The sequence below is a fragment of the Leiobunum rupestre genome, chromosome 6, assembly GCF_980474605.1.
Source record: "Leiobunum rupestre chromosome 6, qqLeiRupe1.1.hap1, whole genome shotgun sequence".
NCBI classification, from domain to species: domain Eukaryota; kingdom Metazoa; phylum Arthropoda; class Arachnida; order Opiliones; family Sclerosomatidae; genus Leiobunum; species Leiobunum rupestre.
In genome coordinates, this window is record NC_143389.1 from 59,128,791 (window position 1) to 59,152,298 (window position 23,508).

Consider the following 23,508-nt stretch of genomic DNA (forward strand, 5'->3'; position numbering starts at 1 on the left):
CGAACTTTGTAGGCATGGTATTTCTTATGAATAAAAAATTATATTAAAAAAACATTAGTAGGGGTTAAATGTTTTATTAAAACGTATAAAAATATTTGGAAGACGAATTAAAAAAAAAACAAAAGTTGACGTTCCAAAGTGGCCGTACAAAATTATACAAAAATGGATGAATTCGAAATGATCGTGAACGTTTAGCGCCAAAATTCACTGGCTTGAAAAACAGAATTCCATTGAAATCATATTCACAACATTTTCATTAAAGTTAATTGTGCGCCATGGATTCGTAATCCATGAAATTATGTACCATCTGCTTCACGTCCTTCGGAAATAAACTGAGAAACGGGAAATTATTATAAGCATCAATTGTTCACAAAAGCTAGATAGCTAACAGGGCTGCCACTGTTATTTTAGATTCAAATACCCCGACTTTTTTTAAATCAAAATTTGAATAATTTCAAAATTTCTTTTAGTACCAAAAGTAAATTCCATATTCTTTCTACTATTCCTTGGTTGTTATAGATTTTCCAGGTATTGTGGCCACCCGGGATAAAATAGGCCCTTCAATAAAACATCTTCAAGGAAATCGCACAGAAATAATGTTTCCGAGAGCAAGGACTTGCAAGTTACCGTTTATATGGGGCTTGGTGAAATAATGGAAACTTTTCACCTGTACGGTATGCAACAAGTGTTTCCTTTTAACCAGGTAGCTTTTTTGATATATTAAGGCTTCACTCCCATGATTAAATCTGCACTCTTGGTTGATTAAATCTGATTAAATTTAATATCTGTAGCTTTGGCTGTATGAAATTTAATCCGATTACATTTTTAACCTTGATTAATTCTGCACCCTGCGAAGGAGTGAACTGCCCCTCGGTATAAACACGACTTTCTGTTTAAAGGTGAAATGTTTCCATTATTTCAACAAGCACAAAATAAACAGTATCTTGAAAGGTCCTGGCTCTTTGATATATTACTTCCTGGCGATTTCCTAGAAGATGTTTTATTGAAGCACCTATTGGGGGTTGGGTATGCAAAATAATAAATGATAAAATAGAAATTTACCGCTTTAAACTATTTAAAGTTGCCATTTGAATTAATAAACAGGTTAAGCCTACGATAGATAACGCGTACAGGTATTGTGTGGGATTGTAGACACAGCTTTAGTATGCACAGACTGTTTACCCTAGACGTTTTCCGTACGCAATTTCTATCGCGTGCTTAACTCTGTCAGTCTATCGGCGACGCAAAAATTCGCCATTTTCGGTGTGTATTAACAGCGTTGCCAGGCAAACGTTTCTCAGACAACAACAAATATTTAGCAGCGTTGGCAAATTATTTTGTTTAAAATATACAGAAAACGGCCGACTTTCGTAAGAAATTAATATTTAGTGGTGTACGTACTCTTGGAAAGTCAAAGCGGTGCCGACTCTGGCTGGAACAACCACGAGGTCCTGATTTCGGAGGACGGCTTCTACAGCCGCGGTAGCCACTTCGGAAGTTTCGAGAATGGGCATTAAGCTAGGGAACCTAGTTAAAATTTGAATAAAAACGGCACCAATAATTTAAAATTCATTGTTAGTTTTTCGTATCATAGTCTTAGTCGATAATTTAAAATAACTGAACGTTAAGTAAATTATTTTCGGCGGCGTAATCGTCGGCCATTTTAGGTCTGGAGATACCATAGAAATCGCATAGGTAACTAGAATGCTGCCGTGTAACTGGCAAATGGACCAAACGCCGTGGCAGACGATAGCCAGATCTCAGCCAATCAGAGCTCAGAGTGGTTCTGCCAAGAATTTAATGTGACCAGAGAGAATGACGTCACCCATCTCCCATTATAGTAGCAGAATCAAGAAGGATTATTATCCTCCTTGGCGGAACCACTCTACGGCCTCTCATTGGCTGAAGGTTCAAAATGAACTGGCGTCAAGCTCGGCCGTAGGCGGCAGCATTCTAGTTACCTATGAGATTTCTATGGGAGATACAGGCCGGAAGGCAGGCAAGGCTGCCAGATTTCGATAGACCGAAAACGGCCAACTCTCTCAAATGTTTTAGTTTTGAAAACGAAAATTTTGCGGCGTAGCTATCAACTAAGACTATTGGTTATGGTTTAAACGGACCTTGTTTTGGGTCTCTTAGCTAAGCCCGTGTTGAAGGTCAGGGGGCAAACGGTGGTCAAGTGGATGACCTTGCCTTTTCCCGTGGCGTGAAGTTCTTTCGATAGAGACTCCATGAAACCACGAACCCCAAATTTGGAGCCGCTGAAATCAAACAATTAATCGTCTGCGAGTTACTTTCTGAGGGATTGATCCATCTTACCAATAATCGGTCATGTTGACCTGTCCTACTAAACTGGCCACGGATCCAACGGCGACAATGTGACCGCGACCCAACTCCAGCATTCTAGGTAAAAATTGGCGAACGGTCTACGCGAGTTAATCATTTAAATATCCATTAGTTAAAATACAGTTCACTTTATCGATAACTTTATCGCAGTGGCGCACCAAAATTGTATTTATTTCTATTTATAATGACAATTTTTAGAGTTGCCCCAATCACCTCCCCCCCCCCAGAAAGATAAGATCGGGTAAAAGACATTTACCTAGACTTAAAATTTCAATTTACACACTTTTTAAATTGAAACCATTTCTCTAAATCCATTGGTTCTCGAGATAAACTTTGAATGACCTTGAACCATAAGTTGAATGCCATCCGAGTTTGCAAATTCTAAAGACTTCCTATTTGATGAGTATGTCTAGCAAATTGAGTGAATAGCCCTTCAACCTGGTCTCTGGTACATTATTTTCATCACGACCTTCCTGTTTTTGTTTCAATTCCCTAGACTTATTATTGGTCAAATTAGGTGGTATCAAGGCTATTGAGACCTCAAATGTGACGGGGAACAGTTTTCTAATTGAAACCAACTTTTTATCTCTAATGGTTGTGAGATAAATTTTAAATGACCTTGAGAACATGGAAATTTCCGTTGTCAAGTGACCCCCTGGTTTTCGAGATACATTTTAAATGACCTTGAGAACATGGTTCAAGGTCATGGAAATTTCCGTTGTCAAGTGACCCCCTGCACGTTCTATGTGTCCTGAAAATGTCAAATTCCTAGCTAAAACACAAATTGAGTTATTGGCCCTGTATCGTTTTTTGGTTAACATCCTGTAAGCCATCTGGGTTCGCCACTGCCTTATTGGATTTAGTCACTGTAATGTTATTTGGTCACTAGTTGCTTACCCAGAAATGGGCCAAGAGGTTGACCTCGAAGGTCCTGCGGATTTGTTGGTTGTTAAGGCACATGAGGGGTTGACAATGCAGAATTCCGGCGTTGTTGACCAGGATGGAGACGTCACCGACCTCTCTCCGGACCTGGGCGGCCACTCGTTCGACCATGGTTTCGTCGGTCACGTCGCAAACGTAGTGATACGCCTTGCCGCCTTCCTTCTTAATTTCGTCCGCGACATTGCGCACGTTTTCCTAAATACACCAGAATTATAAACATTTTTATGTTTTCTAAAAGAAACTTCAAGTCTTTGACGCCTATCATACACAGTAATGGGCGCGTTAAAAAAACGAAAATGTATCCACGTTAAAACAAAAGGCAAAATATGTCCGAGTTAAAACAAAAGGCAAAATGTTAAAAAAAAGAGTGAAATTTAGTTAAAATTTGACCGTTCAGAGACCAAATAGGTCAAAATAAATGTATACCTTGCTGGATTAAGGACTAGACCTACTCAGCACCGACCTATGGGGCCCCACCAACGGCAAAATTGGTTTTTGTGTACTTTAATAGAAAAAACCAGAATATCTTATTATCTGCCCTGTTTTATTTGTAGCCGACATCTCTTAGTTTTTGAAAAATCAGCGGTCTCTAACTGAAAAATCAGCGGTCTCTAACTGAAAAATCAGCGGTCTCTAACTGAAAAATCAGCGGTCTCTAACTGAAAAATCAGCGGTCTCTAACTGAAAAATCAGCGGTCTCTAACTGAAAAATCAGCGGTCTCTAACTGAAAAATCAGCGGTCTCTAACTGAAAAATCAGCGGTCTCTAACTGAAAAATCAGCGGTCTCTAACTGAAAAATCAGCGGTCTCTAACTGAAAAATCAGCGGTCTCTAACTGAAAAATCAGCGGTCTCTAACTGAAAAATCAGCGGTCTCTAACTGAAAAATCAGCGGTCTCTAACTGAAAAATCAGCGGTCTCTAACTGAAAAATCAGCGGTCTCTAACTGAAAAATCAGCGGTCTCTAACTGAAAAATCAGCGGTCTCTAACTGAAAAATCAGCGGTCTCTAACTGAAAAATCAGCGGTCTCTAACTGAAAAATCAGCGGTCTCTAACTGAAAAATCAGCGGTCTCTAACTGAAAAATCAGCGGTCTCTAACTGAAAAATCAGCGGTCTCTAACTGAAAAATCAGCGGTCTCTAACTGAAAAATCAGCGGTCTCTAACTGAAAAATCAGCGGTCTCTAACTGAAAAATCAGCGGTCTCTAACTGAAAAATCAGCGGTCTCTAACTGAAAAATCAGCGGTCTCTAACTGAAAAATCAGCGGTCTCTAACTGAAAAATCAGCGGTCTCTAACTGAAAAATCAGCGGTCTCTAACTGAAAAATCAGCGGTCTCTAACTGAAAAATCAGCGGTCTCTAACTGAAAAATCAGCGGTCTCTAACTGAAAAATCAGCGGTCTCTAACTGAAAAATCAGCGGTCTCTAACTGAAAAATCAGCGGTCTCTAACTGAAAAATCAGCGGTCTCTAACTGAAAAATCAGCGGTCTCTAACTGAAAAATCAGCGGTCTCTAACTGAAAAATCAGCGGTCTCTAACTGAAAAATCAGCGGTCTCTAACTGAAAAATCAGCGGTCTCTAACTGAAAAATCAGCGGTCTCTAACTGAAAAATCAGCGGTCTCTAACTGAAAAATCAGCGGTCTCTAACTGAAAAATCAGCGGTCTCTAACTGAAAAATCAGCGGTCTCTAACTGAAAAATCAGCGGTCTCTAACTGAAAAATCAGCGGTCTCTAACTGAAAAATCAGCGGTCTCTAACTGAAAAATCAGCGGTCTCTAACTGAAAAATCAGCGGTCTCTAACTGAAAAATCAGCGGTCTCTAACTGAAAAATCAGCGGTCTCTAACTGAAAAATCAGCGGTCTCTAACTGAAAAATCAGCGGTCTCTAACTGAAAAATCAGCGGTCTCTAACTGAAAAATCAGCGGTCTCTAACTGAAAAATCAGCGGTCTCTAACTGAAAAATCAGCGGTCTCTAACTGAAAAATCAGCGGTCTCTAACTGAAAAATCAGCGGTCTCTAACTGAAAAATCAGCGGTCTCTAACTGAAAAATCAGCGGTCTCTAACTGAAAAATCAGCGGTCTCTAACTGAAAAATCAGCGGTCTCTAACTGAAAAATCAGCGGTCTCTAACTGAAAAATCAGCGGTCTCTAACTGAAAAATCAGCGGTCTCTAACTGAAAAATCAGCGGTCTCTAACTGAAAAATCAGCGGTCTCTAACTGAAAAATCAGCGGTCTCTAACTGAAAAATCAGCGGTCTTGTTTTGCAGTGAAAATTTCACTCACTGATGAAATCAAGGGATTTTTCACTGATTCGGCTTAAGAGAAAAACATATCAGGCTTGTTGCTTTATTATTTAAAACATCATTATTCTCGTGACATAAGCTCATCTTCAGGTATCGCGAGTTTTGCGTTTTTACGCTTTCCTTACATAGGCCCCCACCAAAATCTGCCTAGGGCCCCACCTTCAGAAAATCCTGTGCTAAATGTATCGAATCAAGGCACACCTTTTGTTTATAAAATAACGCGTATTCTAACGATGTATCAAATTTGCATTCTTCGAAATAAAAATTTGTGAATTTACCTTGTACATGTACGTCACATTTTATGTTTTAAAAGATTTCAATATGTTAAATCTCGGAAATAATTTTATCAATACAGTTTATGTCAACGCGATAAAACGCGAACGGGGAAACTTGTAACTTTATTCTGTACAATCTAAACTCAGCTACAAGTTCGCCTTCTACACGTTTTCGACCGGGTGGCTTAACCTCTCCCTATGATCATAAAAGGGTTTTTAATAAAAAGAGAACTGCCAATTAAATATTTCCAACCTTTTTTTCGCATAAGCCTTAAGGTTTCAGAGTTTTAAAAGTAGTGAAATAGTAGATTATCTTCAACGGGTCATAATATTTTTACAATATATTCAATTCCAAAAATGAAATAGGAGGAAAATAGTTGCCATCTTTGAAACGCAAAATCATTTCAAAATGACCTTGTTTTTATAGACTTATCTCGTACGCAAGTTTCATTTTGTAGGTATCAATTTGTTTAGACTGATAGTCAAATGGTTAGATTGTAAGGTCCTTTCGCTCGAGCCGATAAGTGGCGGGGAGGGGGGGGGGGGGAGCCTTGACTCGTTAAATATTAATGTCCCTAGTCAAAATCCCCTTTATAAACATTTAAGACCCCCCCCCCCTAGACTGTGTCCCGCCCCTGCGCGGTTGTACCTCTCCACATTCTTACAGAGAGCGAATTATCGATTTAGGGTGAAGGAAACATCGTTTATTTCCGTCCTCGAGAGAAAGAGAAATCCAGATAGCAATGTACCCGAACGAGCTCGCTTTTCTCTCTGACTGCGAAATTTCGGATATTTTGATAGCGCGTCGCTTCGAAAATCAACAATTTAAAAAAAAAATTGGGATTAATCAAATAATATTAAAATTAAAAAATATAGAATTAAAAGAGATTCTATATCATATTAGGCCAGTAATATTAAAAACATTTTAGTTAACCTTTCCATTGCCAAAAAGGGTTTTAATATTTTAATGTTAAAATTCGGACTGAAATTTTTAATACCAGCCACGCGAAACAATGAAATTGACCAATTGAAATTAAAAAATTAAAATTTATTTCGTAAATTGGCTAAACATATTTAACTAAACATTTCGAAACAAATATATATCGAAGGTAATTTTCTTTAAAATTTCCCCTTGTTATAAGTTATTTCAATATTGAAATACACGGTAATTTTTCTTTGCGGGTAAAATAGTGTTGTAAGTCGGCAAATTTTCCGTATTTTTCCGAAAAAAAAACAAAAAAGGTTTCATTCCATGATTAGTCTAATATATTGTTTACAAATTTAAATAAATCGGTATTTTCGTCTAATTTTTTCGAATAATAAAGTAAAACTAAACCTCTAGACTAGTTTAAACTGATTAACAATGTAACACTATTAATGTTTTGTAATTTAGAAATTTCATATCGATAAAAAGTTAAAAACATTAAAAACCTTTAAAAAGTAATTTGTGTTTCAATTTTTAATTTTTCCGATTTGCGGAAAGTTTTCCAGATTTTATTTTTCCGGGAAAATTAACAACATTAGGGTAAAATAATAATCAGCTAGGCTAATACCCAAGGCACCACCTCAGGCCTAAGTCATCAAGCGACTTTTAAAGCCAATAATTCAGGTAAAATTCTTTGCGCATGGGAAAATACCCGAACAACAAAAGTGAAAATACCAAATGCTGAATCGGAAAACAACCCAGCCGAATTTCGTAACCCTTTCGTTGTCTCACTCCCCTCGAGTTACAGAGCGCAACCATTGGAAATATCTCTCTGGGATTACTTCGCGAACCTCAACCACACTCCCCCGACAAGTTTTTACTTACTGGAAAATTCTCAAATCTCCCCCACCCCCGTCTGAGATCTTTCACGTTTTATCGCCGGCTACGAATTTCAAAATGCGTCACAAAAACAAAAATGTATAAATTTAACGGAGAATACGCAGCTACATCCACGATTCCGGGAAGATAACCAGGAGCGCTTTTTCTTCCGGGAAATCACGATGTTATCCGTTAAAGGGAGTATGAACTTCTATGTTTATAATGGATCAACGCATTTCACATTACTGCCACCAGGTTTAACGGAACTTAGAGATGATTAGCGCTAGCTACGTTGACAAACAAGCCCGTAGCACGTGTTTGCAGTCGATTTTTGAATTTAGTTTTATATTCCTTTTAACCTCAATACATTCTTGACAAAAATAGTTTTTATCTAACTGTGATTCGTAGCTTGCTCGTGGGTGTGGCTTTTGTTCGTTGCCATGGTAACGCGTATAGGTCAGCCATGACATTGAGACACCCATGGCGGTCAGGTGATTATTTCCCAGGATAGTGTGGCGTTTTTCCACGTGATCTGTGACGTGAAATTAATGTCATGGTGGCCGTTTCAAGGCGGGGCTTAGTTATGACGTATGCCTACGACACTACGAGTAAGCACCCAATTTGTAGCATCCAAGTAGCTTACAAATAATTAAATTGACAATTAAAAAACCTTATTTACAAGTGATTTAGAAAGCTTTTATGGCCGCTTCCATTGCGGGGTATTCAATAGATTGAATATTTGATAATAACAATACAGGGTTGCCAGTTTTTTCACAATTAAATTCCCTGACTTATTTTGTGCCAAGACTTTGTATTTTTTAACCTATATTTTAGTAAAAGTTTCCTATTTGCAAACGAATTTAAATTTCCTGACATTACCCTGATTTTTATACCCATATTCAAATATCCTGACTTTTCCCTTATTTTTATACCCATATTCAAATTCCGACTTTTCCCTGATTTTTATACCCATATTCAAATTCCCTGACTTTTCCAGGAATTCCAGGTTCCGTGGCAATCCTGCAATAATTCCCCGGTTACAAATTCAGTTACTCCTAGCTCAGGACTGCTTCTACAAACAGTGCAAATATCGAACCAATAACGTTAGTTGATAGTTGTCTAAAACAGTTAATACATTCCCTGTCACTTTTACCACTTTCGGAAAATAATTAGGGCTGTGCGAGTAGTCGAGTACTCTAGTACTCGGCATTTTTTGAGGTCCTGTACTCGAACTCGACCTCGAATAAGTTATTGGAAAATACTCGTCGATTATCGATTAAAAAAAATTGCATAGTCGAGTACTCGATTACTAAACTCTAAACTCGTCGAGTATTTGTTTTTCTATCCTCGTTGCTTCAAAGTTCAATGAGGGGTTGTTAAAACTTTTTGGGGTGCAATAAACGGTAACTACAAAGTTGTGGAAACTGTGGTTCATTTAAATTAAAGGAATATTTTTCAGCATTGAAAGTTACTTGATACTCCTTTTAAATTTAATTTCCTAATGACTCGAATAAAACCAGCTCGTAATCAAGTACTCGATAACCCGACTCGTTCAAAATATTACTCGAGGTTTTTTTTTAGTTAATCGACTCGAATAAGAGAAAGTTTCCCCTTAATCAAGTACTCGATTACTCGACTCGACTTCAATATTACTCGACTCGCATACTCGATGAAAACAATTTGATACTCGATAACCGACTCGATTGCCTAAAACCACTAATCGCACAGCCCTAAAAATAATGTAAAGTGACAATAAAATCCGTTAGGGAGCTAACCGTTCTACATCACATGACGTCACGGTCGTCACCCATGCTTTTGCCTATTGAAAAAAATCTACCCAACATGGCGGCCACAGTTAAAGCTACGGAGTGTCAGTTGGACATGAGGATATTTTTTTAATAGTCAGTCTGACTAGTGAGCCTCCTATCTTAATTTATTTTAGTAGTCCCTGACTAGTGGGGGTAAAAATGGGGGCCATAAAAAAAGCAGGACAGCCAATATTTTGCTTTACCCGTCAGAATTAAAATATAAATTTATTATCACTCGAGTTACGTGACTTTGGCCGATCACAATTGTTTTTAAATAAAATTGGTTTGATGAATGATGAATTTATGATACGCCATATTCGCCATTATTTGTGAATATTTAGGTAAATTTTTCACAAGTCAATTCGATTAATTTTAGTAGTCAGAACATTTATTTTAGTAGTCAGAACATTTATTTTAGTAGTCAAATGCCGTGACTAGTGCCTTATGTCAGTTCCCTCTGAGAATAAAAAAGTTAAATTTTTTGTTAATGGAATTTAAACATTTTAATCGGTATTTTGGAACTACTCAACTTCCTCCTGTCTTTTCCAAAATGCAAAACAAAGCTATGTTAAAACACCCTTTTTATTTCAAAATGACTAAAGAAATGACATCACGAGAACGGACTGATCGTCTGCTAGTCTGCGGTATCGTGATTACGTGGTCCATTTCTGCTTAATTTGATTACTGCGCGACACTTTTTCCGAAGGAAGTTATTATAAACCTCTGACCTTATTAAGGGAATAGGCGCTTAAATAAAACATCTTCGTGGAAATCTTCAAGGAGTAATATTTCCGATATGACCTACGAAAATCAATCAAAAGCTCCAAGTATTATTTTTCGTTGTTGAGAAATTATTTTTGTTAAATCCCCAATAGACGCTTCAATAAAACATCTTGAAGGAAATTGCCAAGAAATAATATTTCCGAGAGCCAGGACCTTTAAGCAGTGGCGTAGCTGGGGAGGGGTGATACCCCACCGTGCAAAAATAAAAACTAGATAAATTCTAAAACACTTACACGTATTGACTAGTAAGTAGCCCACCATGATATCCGTGCTAGCTAGAAGCAACAAACACCTCACACAAGGAGAACGCAACCCTTCAAAATTCGTACATTTTAGTGCCTGATGTCGTCGGAAGGGGAAAATTCGGAAATTGTCTTCCCCCCCGCCCGTAAAACGCTCAGCGTAAACGCTCGTCCAATGAAATTCGTACACATCACCGCATTAGCGTGTTTAAAGCTAGCTGCGTTCTCCTTGTGTTTGTTGCTCCTAGATGCTAGCTACGCCACTGCCTGCAAGTTACTGTTTATATAGTACTTGTGGAAATAATGGAAACTTTATACCTGTACGGTATGCAATAAGTGTTTAATTTTAACCAGGTAGCTTTTTTGACATATTAAGGCTTAGCAAAAACACGACATTCAATTTAAAGGTGAAGAGTTTCCATCAAACTCGATCTATTTAAGAAGTTTCTTAACGTCGCCATTTGTAGGTTTAGCTTTTCGACATCGCTAGCCACTTTGAAAAAAATGTACCACAGATTTCTGATTTCCAAATATTTCCATCTGATTTCTGGTTTCCTCGAAATTTTAATTGGATTTCTGCATTCCAGAAATAATGTATCTCGAGATTTCCAATATTTGTTTATTTATGGATTTCCAGAAATCGTGGAAGTCCAGAAATATTTATTTCTACTTGTACACAATACAAGCAGGGTTGTTTTATTTAAATCAAGTGATATTTTTTAAAAAATCTTTGATTTAAATCACGTATTATACTTCGATGTATTTATGAAAATCTACGAAAATAGGTTCTTTAGAAATTTCATTTCATAGAAAATGCAATTAAATTTCATTATTAATTAATAATTCAGTTTAATAAAGATTAATTTAAATATAGTTTACGTTATCGCCGCAGTTAAATTATTTACGCCCTAAATAAAATTATTTTAATAGGCCTTTAAATAAATTCGTGACGACTGATCAAATTGTTCTTGAAATTGCGCAGTCAAACCTATGGCCGAAGTCATTCGCTCTCTTTAGTGGGAGAGCTGGGGAAGCGTTGTAGAGGTGAGAAAAAACTGCAAACAAGAGGGCCACGTTTATTTATAGAAAGGCGGCAAGGCCTATTGCCATGTGTTTCTCCCTTTTTACACACAATCCGCCAGGGATTTGTGTGTACTGGGCCCACGTACAGTGTCGCCGATGCCGCCGCTGCCGTACTCCACGTAACTCTTCAACAATTAGGCATGCCCTCGGTAGCCCGTAATTTATTTTTGGAATCTGAAGTTAATCATTTTCCCATTTTAGTAGTTTTGGGCGATTTTTGCCTTAAAAGTTACACATTTTTTAAATTAAGAGTGACTTGGTTGAATATTATATTTTTAGTTAGTACTGCTCATTTCTGAACTACGTTTTCCGTTGCATTAAGAAATTTTAATTTAAGTGACATTTCTGGCCAATAGGCCTTTCTATAAACTAACATTGGCCTTCTTGTTTTCATGTTGCTGCTGCGTCACGAGTGACGTATCGATGACGTTTTACTACAAAAGTCCGGGACATAAGAGAAAATTCGACTAGGCACCCTGTTTTTAAGCATTAACTGAACTGAACTTTTACGTATTTCGTGACGAATGAGCTACAGAAACAAGTTCAGCTTATTTGATAGGGAGGCCTATTCGCGGCACCCCACAACCCACTTACGCACTATACAGTGATTTCAGTATCACGTGACACGACGTCACCTATGCTTTTTCCCATAGAGAGAAAATCCCGAACAAAATGGCGGCCAGAGCCAAAGCTACGAACTGAAACTAGTCTGTCATATTCGCATTTCGTACAAATTGTTACAGGCGCCATTTAAGTCGTTGGCGTTTCGCTACCTTATTACCAAAACCAGGTAACTCGGAAAATTCAGTCTAAAAATGTATTTAAATTAACGTGTTCGCGTTTCGCTACCTTATTTTCAAAACCAGGTAACTCGGAAAATTCAGTCCGATTTCAAAATTTCCCCGTCCAATTTCAAAATCTCCCCGTCCAATTTCAAAATTTCCCCGTCCAATTCCAAAATTTCCCCGTCCAATTTCCAAATTTCCCCGTCCAATTTCCAAATTTCCCCGTCCGATTTCCAAATTTCCCCGTCCGATTTCCAAATTTCCCCGTCCGATTTCCAAATTTCCCCGTCCGATTTCCAAATTTCCCCGTCCGATTTCCAAATTTCCCCGTCCGATTTCCAAATTTCCCCGTCCGATTTCCAAATTTCCCCGTCCGATTTCCAAATTTCCCCGTCCGATTTCCAAATTTCCCCGTCCGATTTCCAAATTTCCCCGTCCGATTTCCAAATTTCCCCGTCCGATTTCCAAATTTCCCCGTCCGATTTCCAAATTTCCCCGTCCGATTTTCAAAATTCCCCGTCCGATTTCCAAAATTCCCCGTCCGATTTCCAAATTTCCCCGTCCGATTTTCAAAATTCCCCGTCCGATTTCCAAATTTCCCCGTCCGATTTCCAAATTTCCCCGTCCGATTTCCAAATTTCCCCGTCCGATTTCCAAATTTCCCCGTCCGATTTTCAAAATTCCCCGTCCGATTTTCAAAATTCCCCGTCCGATTTCCAAATTTCCCCGTCCGATTTTCAAAATTCCCCGTCCGATTTTCAAAATTCCCCGTCCGATTTTCAAAATTCCCCGTCCGATTTTCAAAATTCCCCGTCCGATTTTCAAAATTCCCCGTTCGATTTCAAAATTCCCCGTCCAATTTCGAGATTTTGAAGAAATCCAAGCGGGATTTTGTATTTCTTGGAAAGTGTACGGGATTTCTTTGAATGTCCGACCCTTCCTCTCTGGTCGAGCCTGTTTATGGCCTAGACTGATACTTCTCTCGTTACATATTATACACTTTTGGTACAACGTAGATTTTTCCCACAAAATTCAAAATGAACCGATCTTGAAAACGCCAAATAAGTAACCACAAAAAGAGAAACGGTAGGCTGAGCCCAAATTGACGTCATTAAAGAAGTGGCGAATCCTCGAAGAACTCTTACTTCCTCGATCGATTCTAATATTACTTCAACGTTTCTTTTTTGACCCTTCAAAAAAGGTCGTTTATCTCTCGCGTCGTCGCTTTCAAGATGGCTCGCTCTCGCTGCGCAAAATGGAGCGGAACCAAAATGGAAAATTGTTCGTCTCTACCTTTTCACCCGGTTCCGCTTTTACGGGTCAGGGTGGCGGTAAAGGCCAGGGTAACCGCTCACCTTTACAATTTAATCCCCGTTTTCCGTATATCCATTAATTTTTTTTAATTAAAAGATTAGAAATTGCAAATAATATATGAAATCCTCGTCGTGATCTGATTATTGTTTTGGAAAAATAAACTTTCTATATTGTAATGTTAAGTTAAAAGGAACCACCTATGGACTGCATTGTAACTTGGCCTTCTTGTTTTTATGTTTCTTTTACGCCACTGACTCTTACTTTTACAAGTCTAGAAGCGCGTGATTGAATGGCGAAGAATTTCGGATTTTCCGAGAGCTCTGTCTTGTGATGAAAGAGACATTTTATACTTATATTTTTTTTTATAAAAACATCTATACTCTTCTCACTTTCACGTTTTTAAAAGGGCCACAGAATTTCTCCGATTTTGAGGGCGTGGATACATAATCACTTGTTTTGGAAAGGGGATAATAATCAGGGTTGGTTTAAACCAATTTTTTTTAAGTTTAAACCAATTTTTTTTTAAGTTTAAACCAATTTTTTTTAAGTTTAAACCAATTTTTTTTAAGTTTAAACCAATTTTTTTTTAAATTTAAACCAATTTTTTTTAAGTTTAAACCAATTTTTTTTTAAATTTAAACCAATTTTTTTTTTAATTTAAACCAATTTTTTTAAAGTTTAAATCAATTTTTTTAAAATTTAAACCAATTTTTTTAAAGTTTAAACCAATTTTTTTTAAAGTTTAAACCAATTTTTTTAAAGTTTAAACCAATTTTTTTAAAGTTTAAACCAATTTTTTTAAAGTTTAAACCAATTTTTTTAAAGTTTAAACCAATTTTTTTAAAGTTTAAACCAATTTTTTTAAAGTTTAAACCAATTTTTTTAAAGTTTAAACCAATTTTTTTAAAGTTTAAACCAATTTTTTTAAAGTTTAAACCAATTTTTTTAAAGTTTAAACCAGATTTTTAAGTTTAAACCAGGGGGAGAGACAAAACGTCACCGGCGTTTGATTACCATCGCGTTAGGTGACGTAAATTTTAAGCAGCCAATGAAATACCGGGACTATTCGTTTTATTTTAAGTGGAGGAGCGTACTGGGGGGACCAACGGGTGGATTGAGAGAAAGGCTAAAAACCGTCTCGACATAGACATTCTCCCTAGGTATAAATAAATACATTCTTGGTTATTGCAATGTGGAAAATATTAGCCAAACTTTCAAGGAAATAATTGATAATCATAGAATTTTTCATAGATCTAGAGTAAAATTACCTTAAAAAAGTGTAAAGATAAAATCTAATTCCCTGACGTGTGGCAACCCTGTATTAATAATAATTTTTGGGCGATGGTCTATTAGTAGCGTCTTTTCCGCGGGGCTCTGACGAGTTCAATTTTATTATCTTCATTTTTTAGAAGTTCTTCAAACATTCTGTGTATTTGCTTCTGATTTTATATTTTAACAGGACAGTTACTGGAGCTTTCATACTTCTCCCCCGATGTAGGTGTTTATGGACTTCTGGCTGAATGAAAAACTTACCTTGTTGATATCCCAAAGAACGACCTTGGCTCCTAGTCGAGCGAATTGGTTACTGAGCTCACGTCCTAGTCCTGCAAAAATAAAAAGACATTTTATAAAAGGGTCATTGGTCGTTTTTCAAGTAATTTTAAGAAATAAATAATGTACAGTCAAAGATAAAGGATTATCCCTCTAAAAATTTCAATAATATTTTGTAGTGCAGAAACACATTTATTTAAAATTAAAAATACGGGTTCTTTTTTTGCTCGAAAAACTTCCTTTTTTTTCAAAAACTAGAATCGTTAGAATATTGAAATTTTTATGGTTCGTTATTCATGCCGGGGGACACTGTTTTCTGAAAAGTAATCGATTTCTGAAAATATTTTCACAATTTTCAAAATATTTTTTAAATTTGCCAATGAGGAAGTTGTAGAGCGTCATCTTAAACGTACGAATATCGTTAGTACGATGAAAAAAGACCAATTTTTTTAATTACACACTTAATAATTCTAATGTCACTGAGATATTTGTTTTACAAAAAATTATATTTTCATTGGTTTTGTGGGGTTTTTTTTTAAACAACGCTTCCTTTAAAATAAGTGTTCAAAAGTTAGTTCATGAAATAATTCATGAAAATATCAATGTTAATCGTATATTTAATAATCGTTTATATACAATTTTTACAAAATGTTACAACAACGGTTCAATTGACATTGGTAAAAGTATGCCACCGCATAGATTTGAAAGTGTATTTTGGCTTGCCCAACTTGACAATTTTTCAAGTCGTGTTTTTCAGTGAAAAATTGCTTTTTTCATCGTACTATTAATAGTCGTACGTTTACAATGACAATCTACAACTTTCTCATTGCCAAATTATATCTAGCACCTAGTGGTAAAAATATATTTTGAAAATTGTGAAAATATTTTCAGAAAACAGTGTCTCCCGGTAAGAATAACGAACAATGAAAATTTCAATATTCTAACGATTATAGTTTTTGAAAAAAATAAGTTTTTCGAGAAAACAAAACACCCTGTATATTAAACAACAGACTGTTTTATTTCAAATACGTTATTGTTCCTAAAACTACTCTGGATTTTAAATTATTAAATGAAATAATTTAAGTGATTTGAATTTGTTAAAATTCCAAAAGTATTATTTTCGGGGTGCAGTGCAAGTGTGCAACCAACGAACTTTTTTATATTTTTTTTTTAAAAAAGGATTAGTGTTTAATTTATAAGATTATACAAGGCACAAAACGTTATTAAAAAGGGAAATATCGGATTAAATTTCTCACCTATAGGATATAATCTGAATATAAGCCGAGATTTGAGAGGCGGCTGCGTTCGAATAGGTCTTTCAATAAAAGTTACGTCCCCCTTCCATCCCGCCCGCCGCGTAAAACCGGAAATAGGTGATTTAATTTATGTTACACGGCTACCAGATTTTATCGGGTAGTTGTACAGCCAACCCTCTTTGAAACAGCCAACTTCAATCCAAGATTTCGCTTTAAACTGTAAGCCTCGGCACACGCGTTACCGTTCTTGCTTCTTGGTGGTCCTTCGTTAAGATATTTAACGTTAGGTAAGTTAAAGTTTTAATTAAATGAAATAACTCTCATGTAAATAACTTAATAATTTCTAGTTTTCAGTTAAATAGAGAAGATATGGAGCCACTAGACGGTAACAAAACCCCAAAACCAGCAAAAGTACAGTTAATGCTCAAATCTCCGAATATATTGAAGGAAAATTCCAACTTAGGCCTAACGTTTACAGCGTTAAAAATATTTCCTTATTTCAGGCACCAAGCGACCACAAGTGACAAAGACTATACAAAAAGGAATCTGTTAGTCCAGGCGCGGAATGATAATACTCCTTGGCGAGTGCTGAACAGGTTTCATTGAAAGGCCTATAGGACGGAAATTCGCGATCGAAACGAGCATAGGTGTTTCTGTTTGCCCATGGTTTACGGTCACGAATTACGCTAACATACTAAGCGAGGGGTTCGACATTCGTACAAATCCCCTACTCTAGAGAAGAATTATTTTAGAAATTTTGAAATCAACTTGAAAATCCCTAAATCAGTTCGAAATCAGCCTAAAAAAACAGAAATCAACACGATAATTGTGCTCTGAAATTTCAAAGTCGATCTTATGGAACATTGGAAGATAGTACAGTAGAATATGGCCCGACCACCAATTTAATGGGTTAAAAAAGTCGCTAGATGACTTGGGCCTAAAGTGGTGCCTTGGGCATTAGCTTAGCTTAGTATTATATAATATAGCGTTAAAAATATAGGCATTTTGTTACCATAATTTGTAAATATTTTCTTAAATTTGTATATTTTTGTATTTGTTCAAAATCCGTGGAATTTTAAAAATAAAATCATTACGGAATTACTTCGTGAATTGTTTAGATTTAGTAAAATAAAATATACAGGTTTTTCGGTGAGAAAAATTTCAAATTAATTTAACTGAGATTTAAAATTATCATTGTCATTTTAAATTTAACCAGGGATACCGTAATTAAAGTCTAGGGATGCACCGATATGAGTACAGCCGATATATCGGCCGGCCGATATATCGGCTAATCGTGGCCGATATTAACAAAGTTACCTATCACAATATTATGCTTTTTTGTTTACTCTCGTAACCACCTGTTAAAAAATGATATGATCTATGGCTTTTGGAGTCTAAAAACCACTTATGATTCCTGACCGTTTGGGACGCGAATAATTATTTCCTACAACAGCGATCAAAAAGAAACACTAGATTGTTTTATTTGTTTACACTCTTAACCCCCTGTCAAAAAAATGGTATGATCTAGCGTGAGGTCATGCACCGAAGGAATCAAAGGTCGTTTTTACTTTTTAAGTTAAGAAATAGACTAAAGCCGAGTGTTGTGGAAGAACTGGCCTTTTTAAAAGGAAATGTAAGGTTGTGGCAATAAATGTTTTCCATTAATTAGTTAGTTGAGTATCGCCTTTTTTTAAAGTTTTTCCTGAAAATGTTTTTCTAATACCAGAAGTATCGGCTAATATCGGCCTCGCTTAAGCCGATATTGGCCGATACCGATATTTGAAAAATTAGCCGATATATCGGCCGATATATCGGTGCATCCCTAAATTAAACACAATAACTAACAAGTTTTTAACCGATTTTGGTATTTTTAAGGAGAGTTTCTCTCAATTTCATAGGGCAAAACTGGCATTCAAATCTACTTAAATTTGTTTTATTTGTAAACCTGGTTTGCGGATGGTGGTTCCACACGCACGAATCCGTTGGGAATAAGAAACTTGTCAAACCGTTTAGATGCCACGATTATTGAGACCGGTGAGAGCTAGTTATTTAGCGAGGTTTAATGCGCTTATATTCCATCCAGGGTCAACATAATAATGGAAGGGACAAGGGAGAGGATCTATAGCGGTTAGATCATCTGGTGGGCATTTGCCCCGAATGCTAAGATAGTCTATTAGATTTACCTTGATACCATTCTTGATAATACGTTGTTTCTTTTCGCCTGTTCTCGGACTAAAAGTGTACTCTTTTTACTATAAAACATTTTATTCTCCTGTTCCGGGGATGAGAATTACTCCGCCCCAGAAACTATTCGCTTGTTCCGGAGGATTAGGGCTAATATTTTTACTCCTTCTGGAAACGAGGTGTAAAGGAGTAAATCGGATTTGGTCGTCTGCTAGCCAGAATTTATCCGCTGAAAAGGGCACAGGCAGCCATTTTGGAACTCAACTAATAAACTATTCGCCAGCATAGAATCAGAGTAAAATGACGTCATACTAATAACCTTACTCTTCTTACCTTACTCCTAAATCCCAGAACCAACGAAAAGAAACCACCTAAAACCAAATGTTTGGGAATACTATACTTCTAATAAAACTAAAAATCGTTGTACTTCGGCAAGATATTAAACTAAACCTAACGTTTTCGAAAGTGTAGACACAAGACAGCTAAAAACACGTTAACAATTTATCAGAACACGATTTCCGTCATCGTGGGGTTAAAACCGGTAGCCATGTTACAAGTTCTAAACTGATTCCTGCTGATATTTCGTCGTCGCGTATCCGATTGTAACCTTTTATCTTCAATCAAACTATTTGCCTGGTGCGGTGGTAATACACCATCCACTTTTAGCTTACAAGGAGACTACCCGAGGTGGTTATCACCGATTTTGTTGAAACTCGTGGGTTAGGTAGACCTTATAGTAGTATGAAAATTACGAAAGGGAAAAGTTGCAATGGGCTTTAGTTTTCCCATGGCAACCGAAAATGTTTTTGATCTCTCAAAACAAAAAAATCTCCATTTAAAAAAGCATGGGATTTTCTCGGTTTCACAGGGTACTTAACTTACTTAAAAAATTTTAAAAAATTAAATTTTCAAAACTTACCCCAAAAGATGAATTGACTTATTTTGGGTAAAATTGATCAAGTATTTTGGGTAAAATTTATCAATTTTGGTTAAATTTTAACAAAATTTGGGTAACCGAGAAAATATCATGCTTTTTTAAATGGAGAGGTCAAAACATTTTCGGTTGCCATAGGAAAACTATAGCCCATAGGAACTTTTCCCTTTGGCAATTTCCATACAACCATAAGGTCTACCGAACCCTCGAGTTTCAACAAAATCCGTGATAATCACCTCGGGTAGTCTGCTTGTTAGTGCGGGGAATATGCACTCGAGGGGTCGGACATTCGTACAAATCCCGTAGACTCGAGAGAAAAATGATTTAAGAAATATTGAAATCAACTTCGAAAAACTGAGATCTGACGGAAAATCAGTTCCAAAATCAGTCTAAAAACCACCAATCAACACGAAAATGGTGGTTATGTCACACCGAGTGTCACACCAACCTGAACTATTCGCTAGGATTGAATTGGAGTATAGCTATTTTGTTATGCCATTAAAAACGATAATATCAAAAATTTCGTTTAAAAGATATATTTTTAATCTTATCTTTCTTTTTAAAGTACAACTGTTAAAACTGTTTACGCGTCTATATCATCCCACGTAAAATAAATTCGGTTTAAAGCGGAAGTTTTATAAGAATTGTAGATTGACGGCCATTCAAAAATTGTGTCAACCAGAAAAAGGACAAAGTTGGCTTCAGTTCAATATTAATTTAAGGAAGTTACCTTTCTAAAAATAGACCTGAAAATGTGGAGTTTTAAAATCTTACAAACAGTAAAAATTGCATTTTATTTTATGTAATACGTTTAATATCTGTCGAAAATTTATCTAGGAAAAGTTTTGGTGACATTACAAGCAAAACGCCCAAAAGGATGGTCCCAATTAGCCTAGCTGATTATTTATGTTCTGGCGATCTTTTTGAGAGAACAAAAAGTTTTAAATGTCCATTAAAAGTAACATTTTACCTACAAATGGCGCCACCACTGAAAACGGTATTTCACGGGTGAAAAAGCAGCTAATAATTAAAAGGTAGTTGAGCAAATCGGTTAGAGCAATTTAATTTTATTTTGGCCCATTTAGCAAAGGGGTCGTTCAACCCACGTAACTAAGTCTAGCTTTAGCTTGTTATTATCTAATCTATTTACAGTTCGGGAAAAATTATAATACAGAAATAGAAAACGAAACAGTGGCCCTTATTTGATTGGCAAGGCTTGAAGATAGATCACTCTAAGATAGCCTTCTTAACTAACTACCAGTCAACACTGTCACTTTTTGAAATTATACTAGCCCAGCTCTTGGTGGGGCGTAACAGTATTCCCCTATCCCAAACTATCCCCCCTCCTTAAGAAAGATAGCGATTCACAGGGCCAAGGTCATGGGCTTAAAATATTGCGATGTGTTTACACCATAGGAAAATTTTCAAAGCTCGCTTTCTGACCCTTCGAAGAGCAAGTCCAACCCCCCTCCCTCCCTCTGAAAGGTAACAACACGAAATAGGCCTATTATAATTTGTTAAATATCCAAGTGTTTAAAACTGACCATGACCCGATCCGGTAACAAGAACAACGTCTTCTTTGGAGATTGTCTTTCTCGGTGGAGGCACTATCTTCCGGAACGCCGCTTCTAATATCAAAACAAGCGACTTGACGATTAACTGAGTTAATTCGAACAAGATTAAAAAAATGTTAAATAAATATAGGAACATATCGAAGGCCGGACGCGAGAAACTGCGCGTAATGGAGTATTAACTTTCGACTCGTCCGATTAGTAGAAACGAAGCGCGTCTTCGAAGTCCACTGACCACGGTGTCATAACAGGTTAATTACGGATCTCGAGTGCGTACGCGTTTAGCACTCAAGCGCGCACCGGGGCCAACTAACTTACAAAGCGGGAAATCTCTTTAAATCGGGAAAAACATTCGCGGAGGAAACGAGAAAGCCATGTGGGGCGGGGGGAACTCAAAACAGAACTGTCAACCGCTCACAACCAATGGGAAAAATCCAATCATTTCTCGAAACGACGCACCGCTGTCGCCATCTATCCGATGATTGATGAAACGATAAGACGAAACATTGGTAAACTTATAATTTAACAATAAAACGACCAAATCAATAAATATCAATTTGGAATACATTAAAATTGTCCATTTAATATTCCTTGATGCAAACACAATACAGAAAAAACGCGACTAATAGAGAAAATGTTATTTACAGGGTAACATTTTTATATAAGCGGAAAAATCAACCGCTAATGGTACGAATGGTAATGCTGCATAGATTGGCTTTGACTTCCACTCGAACCACCGGGTCCCATTGGTTTGCGCCATTTCTCTTGCTGATGAAATTCTGTCATTGGTTTACCACCTATTCCGCACGTTCCGACACCGACCCTTCCGTTTGCATTTTCAGGAGAAGCAAATATACTTTTCTTTACGTGTCCTTTCACATTCTTAGAAAAAGCCTGCGAAGGTAATAAAATGTGAATTTTAAGAAATAATAGTTGTTTCCATAAAATACCCATCAAATTCAAATATAGTTTTGCGCAACCAAGACTGGAGAGTATTTCTTTATACTGACAAATTCGTTGTCAAGTTCTAGCATCATGCTCGAGGGCAGGGCTGGACAGTCAAGGATAATTTTATGGAAACAAGTAATGAATAATGTTCCGGGGATTCTTACCTTTTGATTAAATTGTTGCCATTTACTCTTTTCTTTTTCCCTTTCTTCTTCAACCTGCTTCATACGAGTTGCTTTTTTCTGAGCTTTCTTCTTTTTATATTCTTTCTGAGCTAAGACCATTTGTTTCTTGGATCTGTTGGTTTCCGCTACCTCTAGAGCTCTTTTCTTATCAACGGGTCTTAATTTTGTATTCTTTGAGAAAAACAATCAAGATTAAGATATCTTAAACTCAAGGTTCATCTATTATAAATTATCATACCAGGACAAAATCTTGATGTTTATAGTGAGGAAAAACAATTGTACATAGACCCTGTTCCGTTATATCAACTATTGATCCTTCGTAATATTGGCCATCTTTGGACCATGGGGCGAGACAAATATCTCCGGGTTTCCATTTTCTAACTGCTTTTGCAGTTCTTGAAGTTGAAGCTTCAGTGCCGGATTTATGAGCTTTAAGCAGTTCTGTCGTAAGATTTAGCACTTCCTACAAATTGGAATACTTTATTAAAAAAGTGAAATACTAGAAGATATAGGAAATTTTATACGGAGCCCTTACTTCTAGATCACTTTTAAGTTTCAATAATTCTTCATTATCAGGTTCACTCGTTAATGCAGCTTCCACCTAAAATCAAGTAATTCATACTTTCATATATTGTAATGACTTTCTGTTATTAGTAATCGGTTTTGGCTACTAGTATAGTTACTTATGTTTCTATCTAAACCAAGGCTTAATTGTCAAACCAACTATATCAATATCTCGCATCTGTACTTAATATTAGAACGTTTCCCAAAAAACTTTTAACTTACACAAATTAATTTAAACTAAAATATACTATTACCTGTTGAAGTTGCACTTGATAGTTTTGAAGATTTGATGATAGCTCATCCGCTTCCCCAGCCATTTTTAAACTGAAGTAATTTTCAAACAAAAAAACAATAAAAATAAACATTGTGAAATAATAATTGTAGATGGCACCAGGAGAGCAGGGTATGGGAAAACTTTATTGAGAGTGGCGGGAAATTTAAATTTAGAGACAAACAAGTTTTACCAGGAAACTATATAGGTATAGACTTGGAAATTGGAATGTCTAAGGAAGATTTTTACGGCCGTGATGAAGCTCGTAGAAATGGGCGTGTCTTAAATAGCCTAGTCATGGTTATTATATTATTAGCTTACCTGATTATCTCTTTTATAACCATACAAATACCTG

At 36.5% G+C, this 23,508-nt stretch overlaps 2 protein-coding genes across 2 annotated transcripts; both read right to left on the reverse strand.

The window, feature by feature from the left end:
- Nucleotides 1–58: 58 nt before the first annotated feature.
- Nucleotides 59–21,571, reverse strand: LOC149942849 (17-beta-hydroxysteroid dehydrogenase 13-like). The gene is made up of 7 exons (XM_090178897.1): nucleotides 21,159–21,571; nucleotides 15,223–15,293; nucleotides 3,244–3,483; nucleotides 2,320–2,426; nucleotides 2,121–2,261; nucleotides 1,402–1,527; nucleotides 59–332 (listed from the first exon to the last, which is right to left on the reverse strand). Exons 1-7 carry the CDS (start codon nucleotides 21,322–21,324, stop codon nucleotides 263–265), a joined length of 921 nt encoding a protein of 306 aa, XP_090035023.1. The 5' UTR covers nucleotides 21,325–21,571; the 3' UTR covers nucleotides 59–262.
- Nucleotides 21,572–21,748: 177 nt separating this feature from the next.
- On the reverse strand, nucleotides 21,749–23,238 carry Spf30 (survival of motor neuron-related-splicing factor 30). The gene is made up of 5 exons (XM_090177571.1): nucleotides 23,137–23,238; nucleotides 22,854–22,919; nucleotides 22,557–22,781; nucleotides 22,298–22,489; nucleotides 21,749–22,079 (listed from the first exon to the last, which is right to left on the reverse strand). The coding sequence occupies exons 1-5, from the start codon at nucleotides 23,197–23,199 to the stop codon at nucleotides 21,867–21,869; spliced, it is 759 nt and encodes a 252-aa protein (XP_090033697.1). The 5' UTR covers nucleotides 23,200–23,238; the 3' UTR covers nucleotides 21,749–21,866.
- Nucleotides 23,239–23,508: the final 270 nt, after the last annotated feature.

Excerpts from the sequence above, each read along its gene's own strand:
- LOC149942849 (XM_090178897.1), bottom strand. The coding sequence starts at position 21,324 with ATGTTCCTATATTTATTTAACATTTTTTTAATCTTGTTCGAATTAACT. Across the intron at positions 15,294-21,158 it reads TGTTACCGGATCGGGTCATG|GACTAGGACGTGAGCTCAGT; the intron begins GTCAGTTTTAAA and ends TTATTTTTGCAG. Across the intron at positions 1,528-2,120 it reads GCTAAGAGACCCAAAACAAG|GTTCCCTAGCTTAATGCCCA; the intron begins GTCCGTTTAAAC and ends AATTTTAACTAG.
- Spf30 (XM_090177571.1), bottom strand. The coding sequence starts at position 23,199 with ATGGCTGGGGAAGCGGATGAGCTATCATCAAATCTTCAAAACTATCAA. Across the intron at positions 22,920-23,136 it reads ATCAAGTGCAACTTCAACAG|GTGGAAGCTGCATTAACGAG; the intron begins GTAATAGTATAT and ends ACTTGATTTTAG. Across the intron at positions 22,782-22,853 it reads AACTTAAAAGTGATCTAGAA|GAAGTGCTAAATCTTACGAC; the intron begins GTAAGGGCTCCG and ends TCCAATTTGTAG.